General features: G+C 42.5%; 1 protein-coding gene across 3 annotated transcripts in view; it reads right to left on the reverse strand.

Annotated features, from left to right (window-relative positions):
* SEL1L2 (SEL1L2 adaptor subunit of ERAD E3 ligase) overlaps positions 1 to 19,406 on the reverse strand; it is a 138,551-nt gene that overhangs the window by 11,691 nt on the left and 107,454 nt on the right. For all 3 annotated transcript variants that reach the window (XM_050745630.1, XM_050745629.1, XM_050745628.1), the window contains exons 11-17: positions 16,580 to 16,648; positions 15,134 to 15,211; positions 9,310 to 9,372; positions 8,673 to 8,760; positions 5,807 to 5,955; positions 4,478 to 4,643; positions 4,296 to 4,370 (exon numbers count right to left, since the gene is read on the reverse strand). In XM_050745630.1, coding sequence (XP_050601587.1) covers positions 4,296 to 4,370; positions 4,478 to 4,643; positions 5,807 to 5,955; positions 8,673 to 8,760; positions 9,310 to 9,372; positions 15,134 to 15,211; positions 16,580 to 16,648 — 688 coding nt within the window. The remainder of the gene's footprint in view (positions 1 to 4,295; positions 4,371 to 4,477; positions 4,644 to 5,806; positions 5,956 to 8,672; positions 8,761 to 9,309; positions 9,373 to 15,133; positions 15,212 to 16,579; positions 16,649 to 19,406) is intronic.

Below are 19,406 nucleotides of genomic sequence, written 5' to 3' on the forward strand. Positions count from 1 at the left end.
CACTTGGATTTCAAACTTAAAATGCCCAGTAGAGATTTCCTAGCACCCTACACACCTTCCTCCCAACGAAATAGTTTCTTCCCTGTCTCAGTACAGTGCCCCCATTGTTCAGGCCATAAGTCTAGGGGAATTATTCCTAGTTCTTTTTCCCTTGCTTCCATCAGCCAATTCATCAAGTCCTATAGGTTGTGCCTCTGAAACATGCTCAACTCTTGACATCTCCTCCACTGCCTATTCCAGCCTACAATACTACAATAGGCTTCAAATTCTTCTTTTATCTTCACTTTCCAACCCGTTCTTCACACAACAGCCAGGGTGATCTTTTTATTTTTTTTAATTTTTATTTATTTATTTTTGAGACAAGGCCTGGCTTTGTCGCATAGGCTGTAGTGCAATGTCATGATCTCAGCTTACTGCAATCTCAGCCTCCCAAGTTCAAGCGATCCTCCTATCCCAGCCTCCCAAGTAACTAGGACTACAGGCATGCACCACCATACCCATATTCACCATATTGCTCTGGCTTGTCTCAAACTCCTGGGCTCAAGCAATCCTCCCAACTCAGCCTCCCAAAGTGCTGGGATTGCAGGCGTGAGCCACCACACCCAGCCAGCATGATATATATATATGTAAAATACATGTATATGCTATATATAGTATATATGTAACAGTTTTATTGAGATACAATTCACATACCATCCAATTTACCCATTTAAAGGGTACAACGAAATGGTTTTTCATATATTCAGAGATGTGCAAGCATTACCACAATTTTAGAATAGTTCAATCACTCTGAAGAGAAACCTCATACTGTTTAGCTAGAGGATGATCTTTTTAAAATGTAAAATCAAGTTATGTTATTTGCTTGTGTAAAATCTTCCAATGACTTCACTTTGCCCTTGGAATAATAATCAGACTCCTTACGACCTACAAGTCATGCCTCACCTGCCCTCTGCACAAGATCCCTGCATTTGATTCCTCAAGGCCCTCTACCTGGCAGGTTCGGAATTCTCTGACTCTTCCTGTGGCTGGCTTCTCTTCATTCTCAGAAGCGCCAATGCCACTTCTCTCCTACAGGCCGTCTCCAATTACCTTGTCTAAAGTTCCCCTCAGCCCCAACCCCAGAAGTTATCTACGTCAACTCCATGTTTTATTTCCTTCACAGCATGTCACTGCTATCTGATTTGCTTGCTAGTTTATTTTCTCTCTTCCGCATGAGGGCAGGCACTTCATGAGGACAAGCACCTTGAACTCTTAATCACTGATACAGTCGCAGAACCTGGAATGGTACTTGATAAATACATATGGAATGAATGGATGGACATGCAAGGAAACTTTTTAGATAATACCTTCCCCAGATATTAAGTACTTTAGAATATTACTTTCCAAAAAACATGAATATGTCAAGTTGAAAAAAGTCATGTGACTTTTTAAGATCTATCAGTCTTTTGAAGTCCACTTAGGGATGACCCCTCAGGGTCCCCTTGGGGTCTATGTTCCCATCCACTAGGAGAGTGTTGATTGGAAAGATGAGGGAACACTCATCTAGGACGGCCATCTCAGCTATGGCCAGCCCTTCTGGCATGGTCTTGGCTTACTCAGAAAAAGAGGAAGTGCCCTGTATGGGCTCAGGTCTAGCATTAAGTGATATAGGACTCCTTCCAAAATTTTCTCATTTGGCCTAATGTAGTGCCTAACATCCTTTGGAATTTATTCCTTTAGGTACTGAAATTCTAATCTTGTAGAATCTTCTGTTAAAATGTAGACACTTCAAAAAGATGTAATACTGTGAACCATCTTTAAGTCTCTCTGAATACAGCTAACATTGTAAAATTCTTTTTTATTTATTTTATTATTATTATCATTGAGACATAATCTCACTCTGTTGCCCAGGCTTGAGTGCAGTGATGTGATCACGGCTCACGCAGCCTCAATCTCCAGGGCTCAAGAGATCCTCCTGCCTCAGCCCCTTGAGTAGCTGGAACTACAGGTACACACCACCACACCCAACTAATTTTTTTTTTATCTTTTATTTTTTTGTAGAGATGATGTCTCACTATGTTGCCCAGCCTGTTCTTGAACTATTGGCCTCAAACAATTCTCCCAATTTGGTCTCCCAAAGTGCTGGGATTACAGGTGTGAACCACTGCACCTGGTCTATAAAATTCTTAGCTGACAAAGACATTAGTTATCTGGGCTTGCTTTCCAGATGCTTCCAAATGTACAGGTCAGTAACTGGGAGCAAGAACTTATAAGAATGATGCCCAGAAAAGAGGCCTGAGGGAGTCTGGAGAAGCAGGAGGTCCATGGAGCCCTAAAGAGAAACCTAGTCCATCTCTAATTTTGCCCAAAGCTGCCCTCCTTTGACCCTAAGATTTCTCCTGGGCTATAACCACAAAGATATAGGACAATTCTGTGCATTTTCAAGTTGTGTGGGCAGTAAGCAGCATCCCTGAAGTCTCTAATAATGGAAGGCAGTGAACAAGCTGGTTCTTGGGGGAATTCAGCTCCACCCTAATGAGGGGGCTGACTGGCAGCATGTGGTGATCCGGACAGGCTCCCGTGGGGATCAACTGACAGTGGAGGGATTTCCACTTTGATTTCATAGTCACAGGGCAGTGACTGAGTCCTGATGGTTCAGCACCCTCTTCACATGAGTAACTGCTAAAAGGAGTATGGCCAGTGACTAATTGGAAAATTTCGTTATTAGATTTCCTAACCCCAAGTGAGCCACTCAGTAACCATATCTTCAGGGACACTTATGCCTGACCTCTCTTAGGACACATGATTATTTTTAGCAGTCTGACTTTCTTATATTGAGAAATTCAGTTTAATATCAGTGTACCAGCTGGGTGCCAGTACAGGCTAACGCCGGTAATCCAAGCACTTTGGGAGGCCGAGGCAGGCGGATCACGAGGTCAAGAGATCAATACTATCCTGGTCAACATGGCGAAACCCCGTCTCTACTAAAAATACAAAAATTAGCTGGGCATGGTGGCACATGCCTGTAGTCCCAGCTGCTTGGGAGGCCAAGGCAGGAGAATCGCTTGAACCCGGGAGGCACAGGGTGCAGTGAGTCGAGATCGCGCCACTGCACCCCAGCCTGGAGACAGAGCAAGACTCCGTCTCAAAAGAAAAAAATATGTATGTATCAATGTACCCTTGTTTTTAATGTCTCTTTTCCTTGCTGCAATTTCCACACTATTTCCTGGCTTGGAATAAACCTGTATTTGTTGTAATTGAGCTGATTGGCCATGGCTGAGAGGTTGCGGGTATTGTTTCCCCACTCTAAATAAGGCCTTCATTGCATTTTATAAAACATAGACTTTTTAAGGGGAATGTCTCACTAAAATTGCATTGATGGCTTGTTGCTGTGCTACCGGCTCAGCTGGATGTGAGAAAGCACCACTGTGACTTTTTCCTCTGCTTCATATTAGTGTCAGCTGAGAATAATTTTTTATCCTATTCACTTCCTGTGAAAAGGGATGATTTGGCCTTAGCATAAGACAATTTTAAGAAACCTAATTGGAAGCAAAATTGCTCTCTTATTGCAAGAGAGTTTTCACATATCCAAATGCCAATGGTGACAGCTTTGCAGTATTTCTCTGCTTTTAATAATATAATTTTAGAGGAAAAATAGTAAGAGACATTGCAATGCAATGCAAATACCACTTGCCATTGCTTTTCCCACCACTGGTATCTTATATTCCTTATTCATGTGATGCCAGCAAGCGAGACATGGAAACTCGAGGAAAAGGGAGAGGATCCTGCCATGTATCTGTTTTGTTTTGGTTTGGTTTTTCATTCTTATGTGCTAATGATTGTAGTAAAGATCTGAAGTTTATGGTAGTCATCAATGTGATATTTTAATAGAGAAATCACATGAGCCTTAGATACATACATAACTAATTTTGCTTGTAAACTCATTGAGACATGGGTCACATCTCTGATTAGTTCAGTCAAGATCTCAGCAATGAATGAATGAAGCCAGACCAAGAAACTGGTTTCTTGAGTAAAATTGTATATTTCAAAGAACTGTTCTGGTGCCATGGAGACAGAGCTGTAGAAAAATTCCTATGGTTTGCTGAACCAGGGACCTTGATAATAATGAGGAAAATAAATTCCTGGAAATGATCTCTAACCAAAGACTGACCCTAACATCCGTATAGTTTGAAATGTCACCTACTTGATATTCTGCTCCTTGCTGCCTATGCGCACAAACACGCAGCTAAAGCAAACCTGATGAATAACAGAGGACAGGGACCGGGTATGTGCTTATTTTTATTTGGGTTCTATACCTTGAATGGCAGCTCGATTCCATAGTAGAAGCGCCATTGGATACATCTTCTCTTTTTCAAGAATGTTAGCCTTTTCTAAAAAAAGGAGACATTCCGTTAGGAAGGCTTAAAATGCCTCTGTAGTAAAGTCATATATGCATATGTATGATTGGGGGATTGCAGAGAATTTTAACTTATCTTACTAGATTCCAAAATGAATGCTGAATTGCTTTGAGCCACTTCATATCCCATTTCTGCAAGCAGTGCATACTGAACAAGAGAAGAATCTATATCACCATCCTTATAGGCAAAGTAAGCTGTCAGGAATTTCTCAGCCCAGTGGCCTAGTTCACAGACACCTTTATAAAGCTGTATATGGGAAGAGAAATCAAGGAGACTAGTTAGCTAGTGTGCTTCACCCCAGGCAAATAAGAAATGAAATCAGTCTTCAGCTCCTATGGGCTGGTCAGGGAAGGATTTTAGGTCTATATTTTGCAAATTATTTAGGGTAAAGAGTTAATACCTTTTATAGGCACAAAGATCAGAAGTGTTTGGGTTTGTTTGTTTTGTTTTTGTCTTGAGGGAAACTTCCTCAGCCTTATTTTAAATTTGTATAATAAACTTCCCTGACTTGGAGGCTATGTGGAATAATAAGAATGTATTGCTAGTGTGTGTGTGTGTGTGTGTGTGTGTTTTAAAGGGACTTTCTGAGCACTGCGGCTCTGCAAGGGCAAGTTATAAGGCCACAGCTGATGTGAAAAGGAGAGAATGAAGGGAAGACAGTGCTGGAGGGTGTAGGTGACATAACTGTGAGGAAAGTGTGCAGAGCCCTAGGGGGACAAATGTCAACTTAGCTGAATAGCCCTTATGTAACCAAAAGAGGTTAGCCATACATAATTCATTAGGAAGTTGGCAAAGGAGCAAATCTAAAGATAGATCATTAGCTGGCAGCTTTTGAAATGAGCTTCAGAGGGGCCAGATTGCAACATAGAGTATTTATGCTGGTGCAGCAGACGTGTTTAATAAATCAATGAAGGACATTAAGGTCCTAAAAGCATTCTTTTGGAAAGCGCGTCATTGGCTCAGACTGAGAGAATTCACTTTCTCAATTGTCATCCAAATCATCAAAAACCAAAGGATGCTGCTTTCTGGGAAGAAGTGGGCTACATTTTCTAGGCTAAATCTAGCCTTTCGTTTCCCAAGTAGCAACTCCCTATCCCACTAGAAGTGCCAAATTGCCCTGGTGATTTGATTGAATGCTGAAACAGAGCTCCTTAACTGCATATTGGAGGTGAGCTCTGAACTTGATGAAAAGCCAAATGTCAGAGAGAGGAGAGATCTTTTCTCTGTCTCCCCCACCCCGAGTTACATCACTGCTTTTCCCCTCTGACAAATGTCAGTATTCACATTGTCAACTGGAAGAAAAGAGGTAATATTTATAAAATCAAAGACACCAACAATTTAAGAACAGTATCACCTCCTCTGTGTCATATATGACAAGTGCTTTAAAAACAGCCTCATATTGCATTTACCTCCACAGCAGTTCTGCATGATCTTACTACTCCTGTTCCTGTTGCATACATCTCGGCCAGATAATAAATGGCGAGGGGCTGCCCACTCTGAGATGCCAAGTAAAAATATTTGAAGGCAAGTTTATAATCCTTCCATATTCCAGAGCCAGCTGAAAATGAAAATTGTTTTAAGCCATCCCTTATTGACTTTATTTTTTATATTATAATCACTGGATATAATAGTCATTGTGATGCCTGCTATTTAAATACAATGGGAAAAACCAACCAAAAGTCAAGCTACTCTAAATCCACTATTTGTGAAGGTGGGGGTGAACACTGAGTTTGGTTCTAAGTAAGAATATGGAAATTTATATTCTTGAGCCATTCTGAAAAAATAATCGAGAAAGAAGGACTACTTAGTCTTGTGAAAGTATCTTCCCACTATGGCATAACTAAAGTTAATGCAAAGGAAACCAAGTGATGGTCTCTGAGGACCCGAAGCCCCACCATGATGCATCTCGCCATCTTTGTCATCCTTCCTTATCAGGGCACCCATATAGCTTCTCCCAGCCACAACTGTGGCGTGTATGCAGCAGGTAAATCCTAGCTCCAAGAAGCCAAACTCTCACCAAACTCCTGCTTACAGCAGGAATAGGCATTTGAAGCTAGATCAGAGAACCAGCAGACTCCCAGCAGCCAAAATTCTTGTCCTGGCTCTCTCATTAGTTCTTTTGTGAGTTGGGCACTTTACTTGCAAAGGTGAAGGCCTTCCTTAGATGGTCTTTAAGTTATCTTCCAGCTCTAACACTGGAGCCTTTAGAAGCAGTGCCATGTAGCAATTAAGAGCAAAAGCTCTGGAGGCAAATAGCTTGAGTTTGAATTCCAGCTCCACAACTGTGTGATCCTGGGCAAGATGTCCAACCACAACATTGGCTTAGTTTGCTCATCTGTCCACTGTGGGATACCCCGTAGACGTGTTGAGAGGGTCAAATGAGTTAAAACATACAAAGACTTAATATACATTAGCCATGACTATTTTTCTTATTCTAGAAACTTGGGAAATCTGGTAGATCCCGAGCCAAGAACTTGGAATGAACTAAAAGAACAAGGCCATCTTAGGCAACCTCAGCCCCCCAAGATAGTACAAAACAGGTGCTCCTGCTGGGCCACTGTGGAAAATGCCAGTGACCCCTTGACTGGATGTGACCTCCTTGATGATGCGGTCTGCTGCTGCCCTGGCTCTGCCTCTGACATGAAGGACTTGGTGGGGATACTCAGGTGTGTTCAGATGTCCTGCTGTTTATCTTGGCCACTTCCTCTCTCACTCCCCATAGAGATTATTACAAACTTTCATGGCTTTCTGAGACCTCCTAGCCAACCACTCTACTTTGGCTCACAGAAGTCAACTTTGTACCTACGAGATCATTGAAGAAAACTTCACATCATCTTTCCTCACTCGCCTCTCTCCCCATCCCATTCCCCCATACTTAGATTCGCATCATCCTTTCCACCCTCCCTCCAGTCTTTGAGGCTGAGCAATCCTGCCTATCTATCAAGGTTAAAGAGGCTTCCACTGCTCTGCACCCAATCAGGTGCTAATACCACCAACGTTTTTCAGAGTCTCTTTCCATCAGTTACAATTATGCTCAGGTCTCTTGCCATCTTAAAAGTAACACCCTCTGGGTCCTTAGTCCCCCTGATGCTGAGTTCCTTCTCTCTCTTTCCCTTTAAGGGCATGCTGCTTGTAAGAATACTTTTATTTCTCAACTTCCTGATCTCAAATCATGCCATTGTCATCCGGCTTCCACCCCAAGCAGTCCAATGACCTCACCCACATTCTCTGTATTGCCAAGTCTTATAGATATCTCATTCTTCTTACTTGTTTTTTTTTTTTTTTTTTTTTTTTTTTTCCTCTCTTTTTTTGAGATGGAGTCTTGCTCTGTTGCCCATATTGGAGTGTAGTGGTATGATCTTGGCTCACTGCAACCTCCACCTCTTGGGTTCAAGCGATTCTTCTGCCTCAGCCTCCCGAGTAGCTGGGACTACAGGCGCCCCTCACCACACCAGGCTAATTTTTGTATTTTTAGTAGAGACGGGGTTTCACCATATTGGCCAGGCTGGTCTCGAACTCCTGACCTCGTGATCCGCCTGCCTCGGCCTCCCAAAGTGCTAGGATTACAGGCGTGAGCCACCATGCCTGGCCTCTTGTTTTTTAAACCAGGTTTTTCACTGCGTTTCACAGGGGAGCTCATTCATTTACTCTTCCTTGAAAGTTCTTCCCTTGGCTCCATTAAGATATATATATATATATATATATATATATATATATATATACTTTTTCCCCCTATTCCGAGATATATATATATATATATATATATTTTTTTTTTTTTTTTCTTTCCCTATTCCACTGAACTTGCCTTTCCATTCTTCTCAGTGATGTACTTCCCCTGCCTACCCTTCAATACAGAATGGAGGATCACTAGTTATCTACCATGGTCCACTGCTCTTTCCTCTCACCCTCTTGCTCCTTTCCTTTTGCAGCCTCAGCTACTGTTAACTAACAGCTGTGTGCTGATGCCTCTCGAAACTTCTCTGTAAGTTTGACCTTTCTTGTGAGTTTCATACTTGCTTCTGGGGATGTGCATGGGATATCGCTAGCACCTCCAACTTAACCTTGTCAAAGGTGAGCTTCCTGACTCTGCACCTCCTTGTCCCCTCTCCCAACTGGTGTACTTTTCTTTAGTCTTTTTCAAATTCTTATTTAATTTGTTGCCTAAATGTTCTGTCTAAACCACTCACACCAACCGTTTGATGTTTGTTATAAAAAGAGCAGACTTAATAGTGCATATGTCATTCTAAATAAAGCAGCCGTATTTATGGCACTTACAGTAGTACATGAAGCCTAACTGGAACTGTGCATCGGGCCACCCTTTCTCCGCAGCTTTCTGAAAGTATTTAAGTGCTTCGGCATAATTCTGCAGATAATTACACTCTATTACTCAAAGGCACAAGTAAAACTCCATGGAAACAATTGCCTTCCACTTTTTAAAAAGACTATAGACAGTGCCCTATGTGATTTAGGCTAATTAAAATAGTATCAGAAACATTATATATTTTATTTCATTATTATATTAGACTCTATTAGGAACTAATGTCTCATTTTCATCATAATTATGTCTTTTTCTACCTTGACAGTACATTTTGTTAGATATTGGGGAAAGGTCACTTAAAAGACTAAGAAGATAAATTTCTCCATCAATAAAGTCCTTAGAGGAGAGATGATTTCTAAGGTTACTTAGAATCTATGATTCTAAGATATAATTAGAATTACTATTCTTGTCACAAGCTTGTTCTTCAGTGTCTCTTTGGCAGATATTTCACTGGATTATTTTATTCTCTATTATCTGATATAAAAGTTTGGCAAACCAGATAATAGAGATGAGTTCCTTTAAACTAATGAATGACCATGAATTTTACCCTATAAATTGCTACAAATGAAAAGATAATAAAATAATTCAACTTACCACGGGAACTCCTTTTCCATAAAAGTAAAGAAGACCAAGCCCATGAAGGCCAATTGCATTGCCCTAGAAGAGTTTTAAAAAGGAAAGTAAAGTCCCAGAAGAATTCATGATAAAGAAAATTACTGCAAAATTATTCAAAATATTTGACATGCACCCAGTAAGAGATTAATCAAGGCAGTTGACCGGTTATTCTGACCCACTCTAGTTTCTCCTTTTATACTTTCATAAACCCTTCTGGCTAGAAAAGGGAAGAGGGAAACAAAAGTCAAATCTCTCCTCCATTCTTGTATTCAACACTTATTTAGGACTTGCTTTGTGTGTGATTCCATAGTAGGCACTAGGCAGAGGTAGGAGGTGAAAGGTAAAAGATGAAGAAGCTATAATCCCTGCCTTGGAGAATTCACACACTAGTGGCCTCTGAGCCATATCAAAGGGGAGGGGCAGGTCAGACCTCTTAAGAGTTCTGTCAAATGTGGTAAGTCCTAAAGTTGAAATAGATTGAGGCTGGGTGTGGTGGCTCACACCTGTAATCCCAGCACTTTCGGAGGCTGAGGTGAGGGGACCACCTGAAGTCAGGAGTTTGAGACCAGCCTGGCCAACATGGCGAAATCCCGTTTCCACTAAAAATGTAAAAATTAGCCGGTTGTGGTGGCAGACGCCTGTAATCCCAGCTACTCGGGAAGCTGAGGCAGGAGAATCGCTTGAACCTATGGGGCGGAGGTTCCAGTGAGCCGAGATTGCGCCACTTCACTCCAGCCTGGGCGAAAGTGCAAAACTCTGCCTGGAAAAAAAAAAAAAAAAAGAAAGAAAAAAAGAAGTAGATTGAGAGTGTTGCAGACACCTAGAAGAGGGACACTCTAGTGCCTGATTGAGACTAGGAACTGAAGAAGATCGAATTGTCAGGAGTGGGGGTGGTGACATTTGAGCTAGGTCTTAAAGGATGTGTAGGAGTTTTCCAGAAGGGATAAGTCTATCCAGACACTTGTTACCTACTCAGGTCTAAGGAGGTTGACATAAATGGCCAAATCACATTTTAGAGACTCTGTGGATTTCAGTCCAGCCACTACAGATAGTAAAGAATTGTTGGTATATTTCTTTATTCAAATTTATTGCTTATAACATCCCTGATGTTTCCTTTTCCACTTGATGCTAAATTAATTACCATTTATTTTCCGATTAATATTCTGAATAAGGAAGGGAGTGTTTCGCACATTTAGTATTCAGCACATGTTCAGATATATAGATATTTAGCATATCAATTTTGGATGAAGAGTGAACTTTGAAAGTGACTTTCTCAAGGAGAAAACTCTTTCCATCTCCTATCATGCATTTCACCCTCTAGTGACTACAGTAAGAAACCATGATTGACCACCTGACTTTCTTTCTTTTTTTTTTTTTTTTTTTTGAGACAGAGTCTCACTCTGTTGCCCAGGCTGGAGTGCAGTGAGGTGATCTCGGCTCACTGCAACCTGTGCCTCGCAGGTTCAAACTATTCTCCTGCCTCAGCCTCCTGAGTAACTGGGATTACAGGTGCGCGCCATCACACCCAGCTAATTTTTAATATTTTTAATAGAGACGGGGTTTCATCATGTTGGCCAGGTGGGTCTCAAACTCTTAGCCTCAAATGATCTACCCATCTTGGCCTCCCAAAGTGTTGGGATTACAGGTGTGAGCCACCGCGCCCTGCCGACCAACTGATTTTCATTCAGCAGATCTGTAGGTATGTTTTACAGGTTTCTAGTATTTCTGCAGGAACTTGTGTTCTAATAGAAAGCTCTCCAAATTTCTTCTTACCACCTATATTTAGTTATTGTAGATGCAGCCGGAGTAACCCTCAGTAACACAGGAATAGCACGTAAATAGAGAAGGCATATTTCAAAAACGGTTTCAAGACTCCAAATTTTGAGCCTATCGTATGAGAGGATCTGCTATTGTAAGAGTTCTTAAGGACAGTACATCCGTATTTAAAACAGATGGTATAATTCTGCTCTCTTCTTCCCTCTTCTCTCCTGGTCACATCTCTTGTGGTTCTGGGAGTCTTGGGTTGCTCTGCTCTGGAAGTAGTACGGCTCAGTGTGATGAATGTGGCAAAGTCTGGTGAGTCTGTCTTCTTCTAATTAGCCTCGTTTAGATGTCATCTTGAATTGTAGTTCCTATAATCCCCATGCATCATGGGAGAGAACTGGTGGGAGGTAATTGAATCCTGGGGGCGGTTACCCCCGTGCTGCTGTTCTTGTGATAGTGAGTGAGTTCTCATGCGATCTGATGGCTTTATAAGGGGCTTTTCCCTCTTTTGCTTAGCACTTCTCCTTGCTGCTGCCATGTGAAGAAGTACGTAATTGCTTTCCCTTCTGCCATGATTGTATGTTTTCTGAGGCCTCCCCAGCAATGCTGAAATGTAAGCCAATTAAACCTCTTTCCTTTATAAATTACCCAGTCTCAGGTATGTCTTTATTAGCAATGTGAGAACGGACTAATACAGAAGGGAAGGAAACAGAAATGAAAGGAGGGAAGGAATAAGGGAGAGAGAAAGGAGAAAGGTTAAAATAGCAGGGACAAATTACTTTCTCCTCTAAGGGAGTCCCTGGGACCCCAGGGGCTCAGTGAATTACCCATCACTGTTTAAGGCCCAGCGTACCTATTTAGAACTTGTCAGGTGAGGAGTGGCCAGCGCAGATACCTGCAGGAACCATGCCGTTGATATAAGAAATAAAATATGCCGGGTGGTGGAGACAGTGGTGCAGATGGAGACACATAGAGTCCCTGCCCCGCGTGAAGGCAGCAGCAGCTCTCAGCTCCTCTGCTCCAGCTGAAAATGGCAGTCCTGTTTCATTAGCGTTTGTCGTTTTCTTTTCTTTTCTTTTTTTTTTTTTTAAAGACAGACTCTTGCTCTATGACCCATGCTGGAGTGCTGTGGAATGATCTCAACTCACTGCAACCTTTGCCTCCTGGGTTTAAGTGAGTTTCATGCCTCAGCCTCCCAAGTAGCTGGAATTACAGGCATTCGCCCCCATGCCCGGCTAATTCTGTACTTTCTGTAGACATAGGGTTTCACCATGTTGACCAGGCTGGTCTCGAACTCCTGACCTCAAGTGATCCACCAGCCTCAGCCTTCCAAAGTGCTGGGATTTAGAGGTGTCAGCCACCATGCCTGGCTAGCTTTTGCCATTTTCAAGAAAAGCTGGATGTTTAGATTTGGATGTCAAGTTTACTGATTTATTTATCTTATTTATTTATTTTTTGAGACAGAGTCTTGCTCTGTTGCCAGGCTGGAGTGCAGTGACAGGATCTCAGCTCACTGCAACCACTGCCTCCCAGGTTTAAGTGATTCTCCCGCCTCAGCCTCCTGAGTAGCTGGGACTACAGGCACATGCCACCACACCCAGCTAATTTTTGTATTTTTAGTAGAGACAGGGTTTCACCACGTTGGCCAGGATGGTCTCAATCTCTTGATCTGGTGATCCGCCCACCTCGGCCTCCCAAAGTGTTGGGATTACAGGTGTGAGCCACCATGCCCAGCCAGTTTACTGATTTTTAAAACACTTTCTGGCCCAGAAAAACCATATGTATAGCCAACCCCTCCAGTATACACCTGCTGTTTTAGGGTGTAATGCTGTTGCTTAGGTTAACTGACATGAAGTCAGGGAGCAAATAGGCCTTTCTTTGGCAAATATTTAATAAACCCCTGCTCTAGACCCCTTTATTTAATAACCCCTTGGCAGGACCTTTGCCCTCCTCTAGTTGAGGGCACATGGCTTTTGGACAGGAGGGGAGAAGCAACAGGTAGGAACCAGTTAAATCCCAGCAGCAGGAGTGAATGCAGGGTAAGTTCAGAAGAGGAAAGAGATCATGTGAGCCAGTAAGGGCAGGGGCAGCTCTGTGGATGGAGGGAGGACTGGGCTGTGCTCTGAGGGATAAGTAGGACTTAGAATAAGAGACTCTGGGAAGGGGAGGCAGATGACAAAAGTATGGAGATGGGGACGGGCCTGACGTTCAGGGGCGCAAGAGAGAACTGGAGGAATGTGGTCCAACATGGGCACAATGTCACATTCAGTCACTGTGCTTGTTTCTAAGTAAATAAGACAAAAGAAGTTGTAAAATCTGTAGCTCTGTGTCATGGTATTGATATCATTTAAAAACAAATTTACAAAGCAGTTTTTAAAAAAGTAGTAAGAGTGAGAAATCTCATAAATTGTCCAGGCACTGATCAAGAAGTATGTGGCCATCTCTACCCAATGCCATTTAGAATAATTACCTTAATTGTAAGTTCAGATTTCCTTTGTAAAGGAAAGCAGCTCGGGTTCAGCGCACCAGAGACCCAGATCACTGCTGGTTGGTTCCACAACCCTGAATAGCTTGGAAGCTGAGTTAATTTACATTCCCATCTCCCTGGCATTATTCTTGTGGGCTGACAAATCAGTGTTATTTGCCAGATTATAAGAGATTTTTGTTGTTACTCCTTTTCAGTCTGCTTTTCCTTGTCATCCTAATCTAATGGTACTTCAGATAACTGCCTTGCTGAGCAACAATTTCATATAAATTACAAGGGAGAGAAGCCGAGTACTAGCCTTCTCAGTAATTTACACCACAATAGCAGCAGCTCCGAGGTGCTAGTCACTTATAAATAGGCTCCTAGAGCAGTGTGTGGGTTTTTAAAAACTGGGAACGGTTGAAATGATTCCTGATTTGAGCACATCTTTACTGCCAGTGTTCCTGTATGCAACTGTAAGACAACAAAATGCTTCCTACTGTGCAGGGATAGAAAGTTTACCAAGGCCATTCGCCAAGAGCAGGCCGATGGGTGTTGGGATGAGGCCATCTTTTATGCATGAAAGGGATTCAGAGGAGTCTACTAGGTCTTATCTGACAGATACCAGCCTCACGGAGCCCAGGAACAAAGGCAGAGACTTCAATGCAGGAGGCATATTATACCATTTCACTCGTCCCTCATACAGCTAATTCATTCTGTCTGGAATGTGCTCCAAAGTTCACTCTACCTTACTGGCCTCACACTGCGAAAGATAATAGCGTGCTTACTATCTGTCAGGCACTGCTTTAAGTACTTCACGATATAAGGCACAGCCTCTTGAGCAGCTGGGACTACAGGTGTGTGCCAGCACGCCGGGCTAATTTTTGTACTTTTTGTAGAGATGGGTTTTCACCATGTTGCCCAGGCTGGTCTCAAACTCCTGAGCTCAAGCAATCTGCCTGTTTCAGCCTCCCAAAGTGTTGGGATTACAAGCGCGAGCCACTGTGCCTGGTAGGCAAATATTCTTGAATTCCCATTTTACAGATGGGGAAATTGAGGCACAGAGAGGTTAAGTAACTTGCTCATGTTCACACAGCTAGTCAGTTTCAAGGCTGGCATTCAAGCCAAGGATTCTGTCTCCAGATCCCTATTCTCAGTCTCCTTGCCCTGGCCTCCTCCGTGATAAGCTCCCACCTCGGCCAGAGGGAGCTCTGGCCGACAGAGGGATTTTCCCTTCCTCTGTCCTCATCTCTTTTGTTTCCTGTTCCTAAGCTAGATGGCCTCATCTATTGCATAAGGGAGAGGGGAAAGCTGAACTTCTGTCTGGCTTCCTCCTGGCCTCTGCTAGGGCAGCACAAGCCACTGCCATTTTTCATTTTCCAAGAAGACAAGTCGTAGCTTCCCTTACTGTCATTGCATACTCCCATCACCAATATTTTACTTCTCCAAGACACAAAACTCCTTACTGGCCCATTATCTGGGCTTGGGACTTTGAAGTCCATTCTTTGGCACCAGTCTGCATGTAATAAAAGCAATTTGTGTGTATGTGTTTACAGCAGCGCATTAAGGACATACCTTACTGGCTGCCATGGAAAAGTACTTGAAGGCAGTAGCATTATTTTGCGGTGCGGCAGCATTCCCCTCTAAATACATCTAGGAAGAAAAATGAAAAGAGGATAGAAAAAAACAAAATAATTCGAGGGTAATACAAATATTTTAAAATGAAATAGAGGTAAGAGTGGTACAACACATTGAAAGTAGTAAATGCCACTGAATTGTATACTTTAGAGTGGTCAATTTTGTGTTATTTACATATTTACATTTTACCTCAATTTAAAACAACAAGAAAAAGTAGGAGTACCATTTATTACAGATTTCTGGAGTGACCCTGCCTAAGGGCAAATAAATGGACCCTGTTTGTGTTTTCTCTCTGTCTTTTGTTTTGCATCTACATATACTGTGTGTTGCACTTAGGAAGCAAGACATTTGTCCCTATGGTTACTAATGCAAATCGGCCGCAGGGAGCCAAGGGTGGCACATAGGGGAGTGAATAGTCTTTGAAGGAGAGAGAAGAGCATGCATTTCCAGAGGAACCCTCCACCAGGCTACTCTGCAGTCATAGGAGGCCTCCCATCAGAGGTGGCATAAGGATAGCTCTGGTCAGTCTGGAGCTGATTCACACTCCAGCAGTAGAGGAGAGAAGGGCCTGATTGGGCTCAGACCTGTACCCGTCTCCAGCACTCAACCAACCTGGATCTCCTCTTACATACTGGGGAGTGGGGTGGTCATAGGCTCATAGCTACGCTCAGAGGAGGAGCCCTGGGCCAGGTGCACTTTTTTATTTTATTTTTTATTTTTGGAGACGGAGTCTCCCTCTGTTGCCCAGGCTGGAGAGCAGTGGCGTGATCTCGGCTCACTGCACCCTCTGCCTACCGGGTTCAAGCGATTCTCCTGCCTCAGCCTCCCAAGTAGCTGGGATTACAGGCACCCGCCACCACGCCCAGCTAATTTTTGTAGTTTTAGTAGAGACGGGGTTTCACCATGTTGGCCAGGCTGGTCTTGAACTTCTGACCTCAAGCAATCCACCGGCCTCCACCTCCCAAAGTGCTGGGTTACAGGCGGGAGCCACCGCGCCTGGCCCAGGTGCACTTTTAAGGTTGCTTTTGGTGCCCCAGATAACGGCTGCTGTTATATGGGGCTTCTTCCCAAACCGTCACCGCAAGAATACCACCCTCAGGTTGCAGCCAAATGCCCCATTCAGCTGCTTCCATCAGAGAGGCCTGCTGCGCTGTCCCTCTACAATGGGTTCAATGAGCTGATATCATTCGTTAGGTTTTTATTTTTTAAATTTAAATTTTAATTGTTTTGAGATGAGGATCTTGCCGTGTTGCCCAGGCTGGTCGCCTGTTCTCAAGTGATCTTCCCACCTCGACTTCCCAAGTAGCTGGGACAACAGGCACACGCTGCTAATTTCTTAGGTTTTTAATAAATGAAAACTATGAATCAAGATGAAGCATGTACCTTTCCTATAAATGCCATGGCATTTGCACTCCCGGCCTTTGCTGCCTTTAAGAAGTAGTGTAATGCTTTCTGGAGAGAAAAGGAACAGTGTTATTGCTAGTCACAAAATAAATCCTTCAAAATAGCTTTTTGAGCCACACTTTATTTAATTCAATATGCATTCGAAAAATATCTATGGTTCTTGCCACTGAGCTTAAAAAAAATCTGTGAAATGCCCATTTTGTTCAAGGCACTATTCTGACCAAGTGCTTTTTCAACCATAACCTGAGGAGTGGGAGAGTGTCTCCATCTCTTTATCTCTTTCTTTCATATCATTTTATAACATGAGGACTTGCTTCTTACATTTGGAAAGCCACGATGGGAATGTAGCTTTGTAGGGAGAGATGAATCCCAGCTGTGAAGCTAAATAGTCCATTATTTTGAAAAGCAGGCTTCTCTGTTGACACTGTGTACTTAATAAGAGGTTTTACTATGGTTGGCAGAATTGGATACACAGTGTCCTAGTGTTTATAGGCATAGTAAGACCAGACACACTTGCCCGGCTGCTGAGATCAGGTCTTTATGCAGAAGTAAGCTTTAAGACAATTCCTTCTGACTCAAATTGAAGGACGCCAGTAAAGCCTCTGATTTTTGTCTAGGTCATTACATTAAATGAAGCACTCTGTCTAGAACACGTAAGGGCTGACCTTGTCCCTTGCTGCCACACTCCCTAGGCCTCATCTTGACCTTCTGGAAAGCCCCTCCTCGGAAACCATATAGAGCAATGAAAGAAATCAGCCTCAAGAATGTGATATGAAACCGCTCTTTTTGTTTGTTTGTTTGTTTGTTTTTGAGACGGAGTCTCACTCTGTCGCCCAGGCTGGAGTGCAGTGGCATGATCTTGGCTCACTGCAGCCTCCATCTTCTGGGTTCAAGTGATTCTCCTGCCTCAGCCTCCCGAGTGGGATTACAGGCGACCCCCACAATGCCCAGCTGTGAAGCCATTCTTTAAAGTGTCTTGTTAGGATACGACCCTTCTGCTCTTTAAAAAGTCTTGATCAGGTTGATGTGCAAAGATGTTCCTTCTCAAAGAGAAGAGAATGTTTAAGGAAGAACTGCTGGTAGTTATTTGACATGGAAGTTTGCTGTAGGAATGTTGCTAACTTCTTTGTGGACATAAGTACAAATGCTGCCACTGCTGAACCTCATGGCATCGTGCATCCATTCATCCATCCAGCTCTCCCAATCTTCATTTACCCTTTCAAACACTTGATTGAAGCCTGCTATATATAGGATAGTATGTTACGTATTATAGGTGATTCATAGATAAACAGAAACATTATTCCTACATTTGCTCCCTAACAGTGTTCCTGAGAAATAGAATACATATAAATAGCAGTAAGATAGTAGGTAATAGGTGGTATAAAATAAACTCCATAAGGAATTAGAAGGAGATAGAATAAAAGACATTGTATCCAGTTCTCCAATAAGTGTTTTGCAAACTTTTTCTTACCTAATCTTCACAATAGCACCATCAGGAGGGTGTTATTAATATCTGATCTTATTACCAACATGTCAGAGTTGTGCAGTTAGTACTGGAGATCAATAAGCAGCTTGCCACTCTGTCTCCATGGTATACAGAGGAGGGCTAAAGTGATCGAAGCCTCATGAAAGATGGTGACAAGTCACCAGTACAGAGGCTAGGGAAAGAACCTGAGCAAAGGAATGGGGATGGGAGTGGCCAAGTTGTGTTCAGAAAATAGTAACTACTTCAGCGTGGCTGAAATACAACATCCGAAAGCCAAGACTTACAAAAATACGTGGGACCATTACTATAAACAGCCTTGAATACCAGGCTAAGGATTTTATAATTTTTTTTTAATTAAAAAAATTTTTTTGAGACAATCTTGCTGTGTCACCCAGGCTGGAGTGTAGTAGTGTGATCTCGGCTCACTGCAACCTCCACCTCCTGGGTTCAAGCGATTCTCCTGCCTCAGCTTCCTGAGTGGCTGGGACTACAGATGTGCGACCACTACAACCGGCTCATTTATGTATTTTTAGTAGAGATAGAGTTTTGCCATGTTTGCCAGGCTGATCTTGAACTCTTGACCTCAGGTGATCCTCCTGTTTCGGCCTCCCAAAGTGCTGGGATTACAGGTGTGAGCCACCACACGCGGCTGTAAGGATTTTATTTTATTTTAAAATAAAAAATACAAAATAGAAGCCACTGAAGATCTATAAATGTTAGGGAATCCTGAAGATAAAATGCCTGGAATCATCTAAGTGTCAGCTGGAGAGGAGAAAGTTATAGCAATGTACAAGTTACTAAATGAGAGAACACTAATATCAAAAATAAAAGTGTATCTCATGAATCTCTCTACTGAGCTGTGACCAAAATATGTCCCCAGGTAACTGTGTAAATTACACAAATCACATTATCTCCTGGGCTTGGTTTCCTTATTCAGATTCTCCTCCTCTGTGCTCTCAGGGCACTTCATCCTGTCCGTATTGTGGCATTCATCCGTTGATTTCATTATCTACTTATTTTGTCTCCTCCAATGTTGAATCTTCTGTACTTAGCATAGTGTGGGCTATGTGTTAGGTATCAGGAAATGTTTCAGAAATGAATAAATGAATGAATGTCTATCCATCTCTAAAACAAGGCAGCTGGACTTTAATCTTTATGGGCTCTTCTCGCTCTAGTATTATGATTCTGTAAAATCATTTTCAAAGTCCAATTTAGTAATTTGGTTCTCAAATATCTTGTAATAGAGACTTTTGAAAAAAGTTTCATTCTGGGAAATCAGTGAAATTTTAAAAGAAAGTAACTTGTTCTCCAGAAGCAAAT

The sequence above is a fragment of the Macaca thibetana genome, chromosome 10, assembly GCF_024542745.1.
Source record: "Macaca thibetana thibetana isolate TM-01 chromosome 10, ASM2454274v1, whole genome shotgun sequence".
NCBI lineage: Eukaryota > Metazoa > Chordata > Mammalia > Primates > Cercopithecidae > Macaca > Macaca thibetana.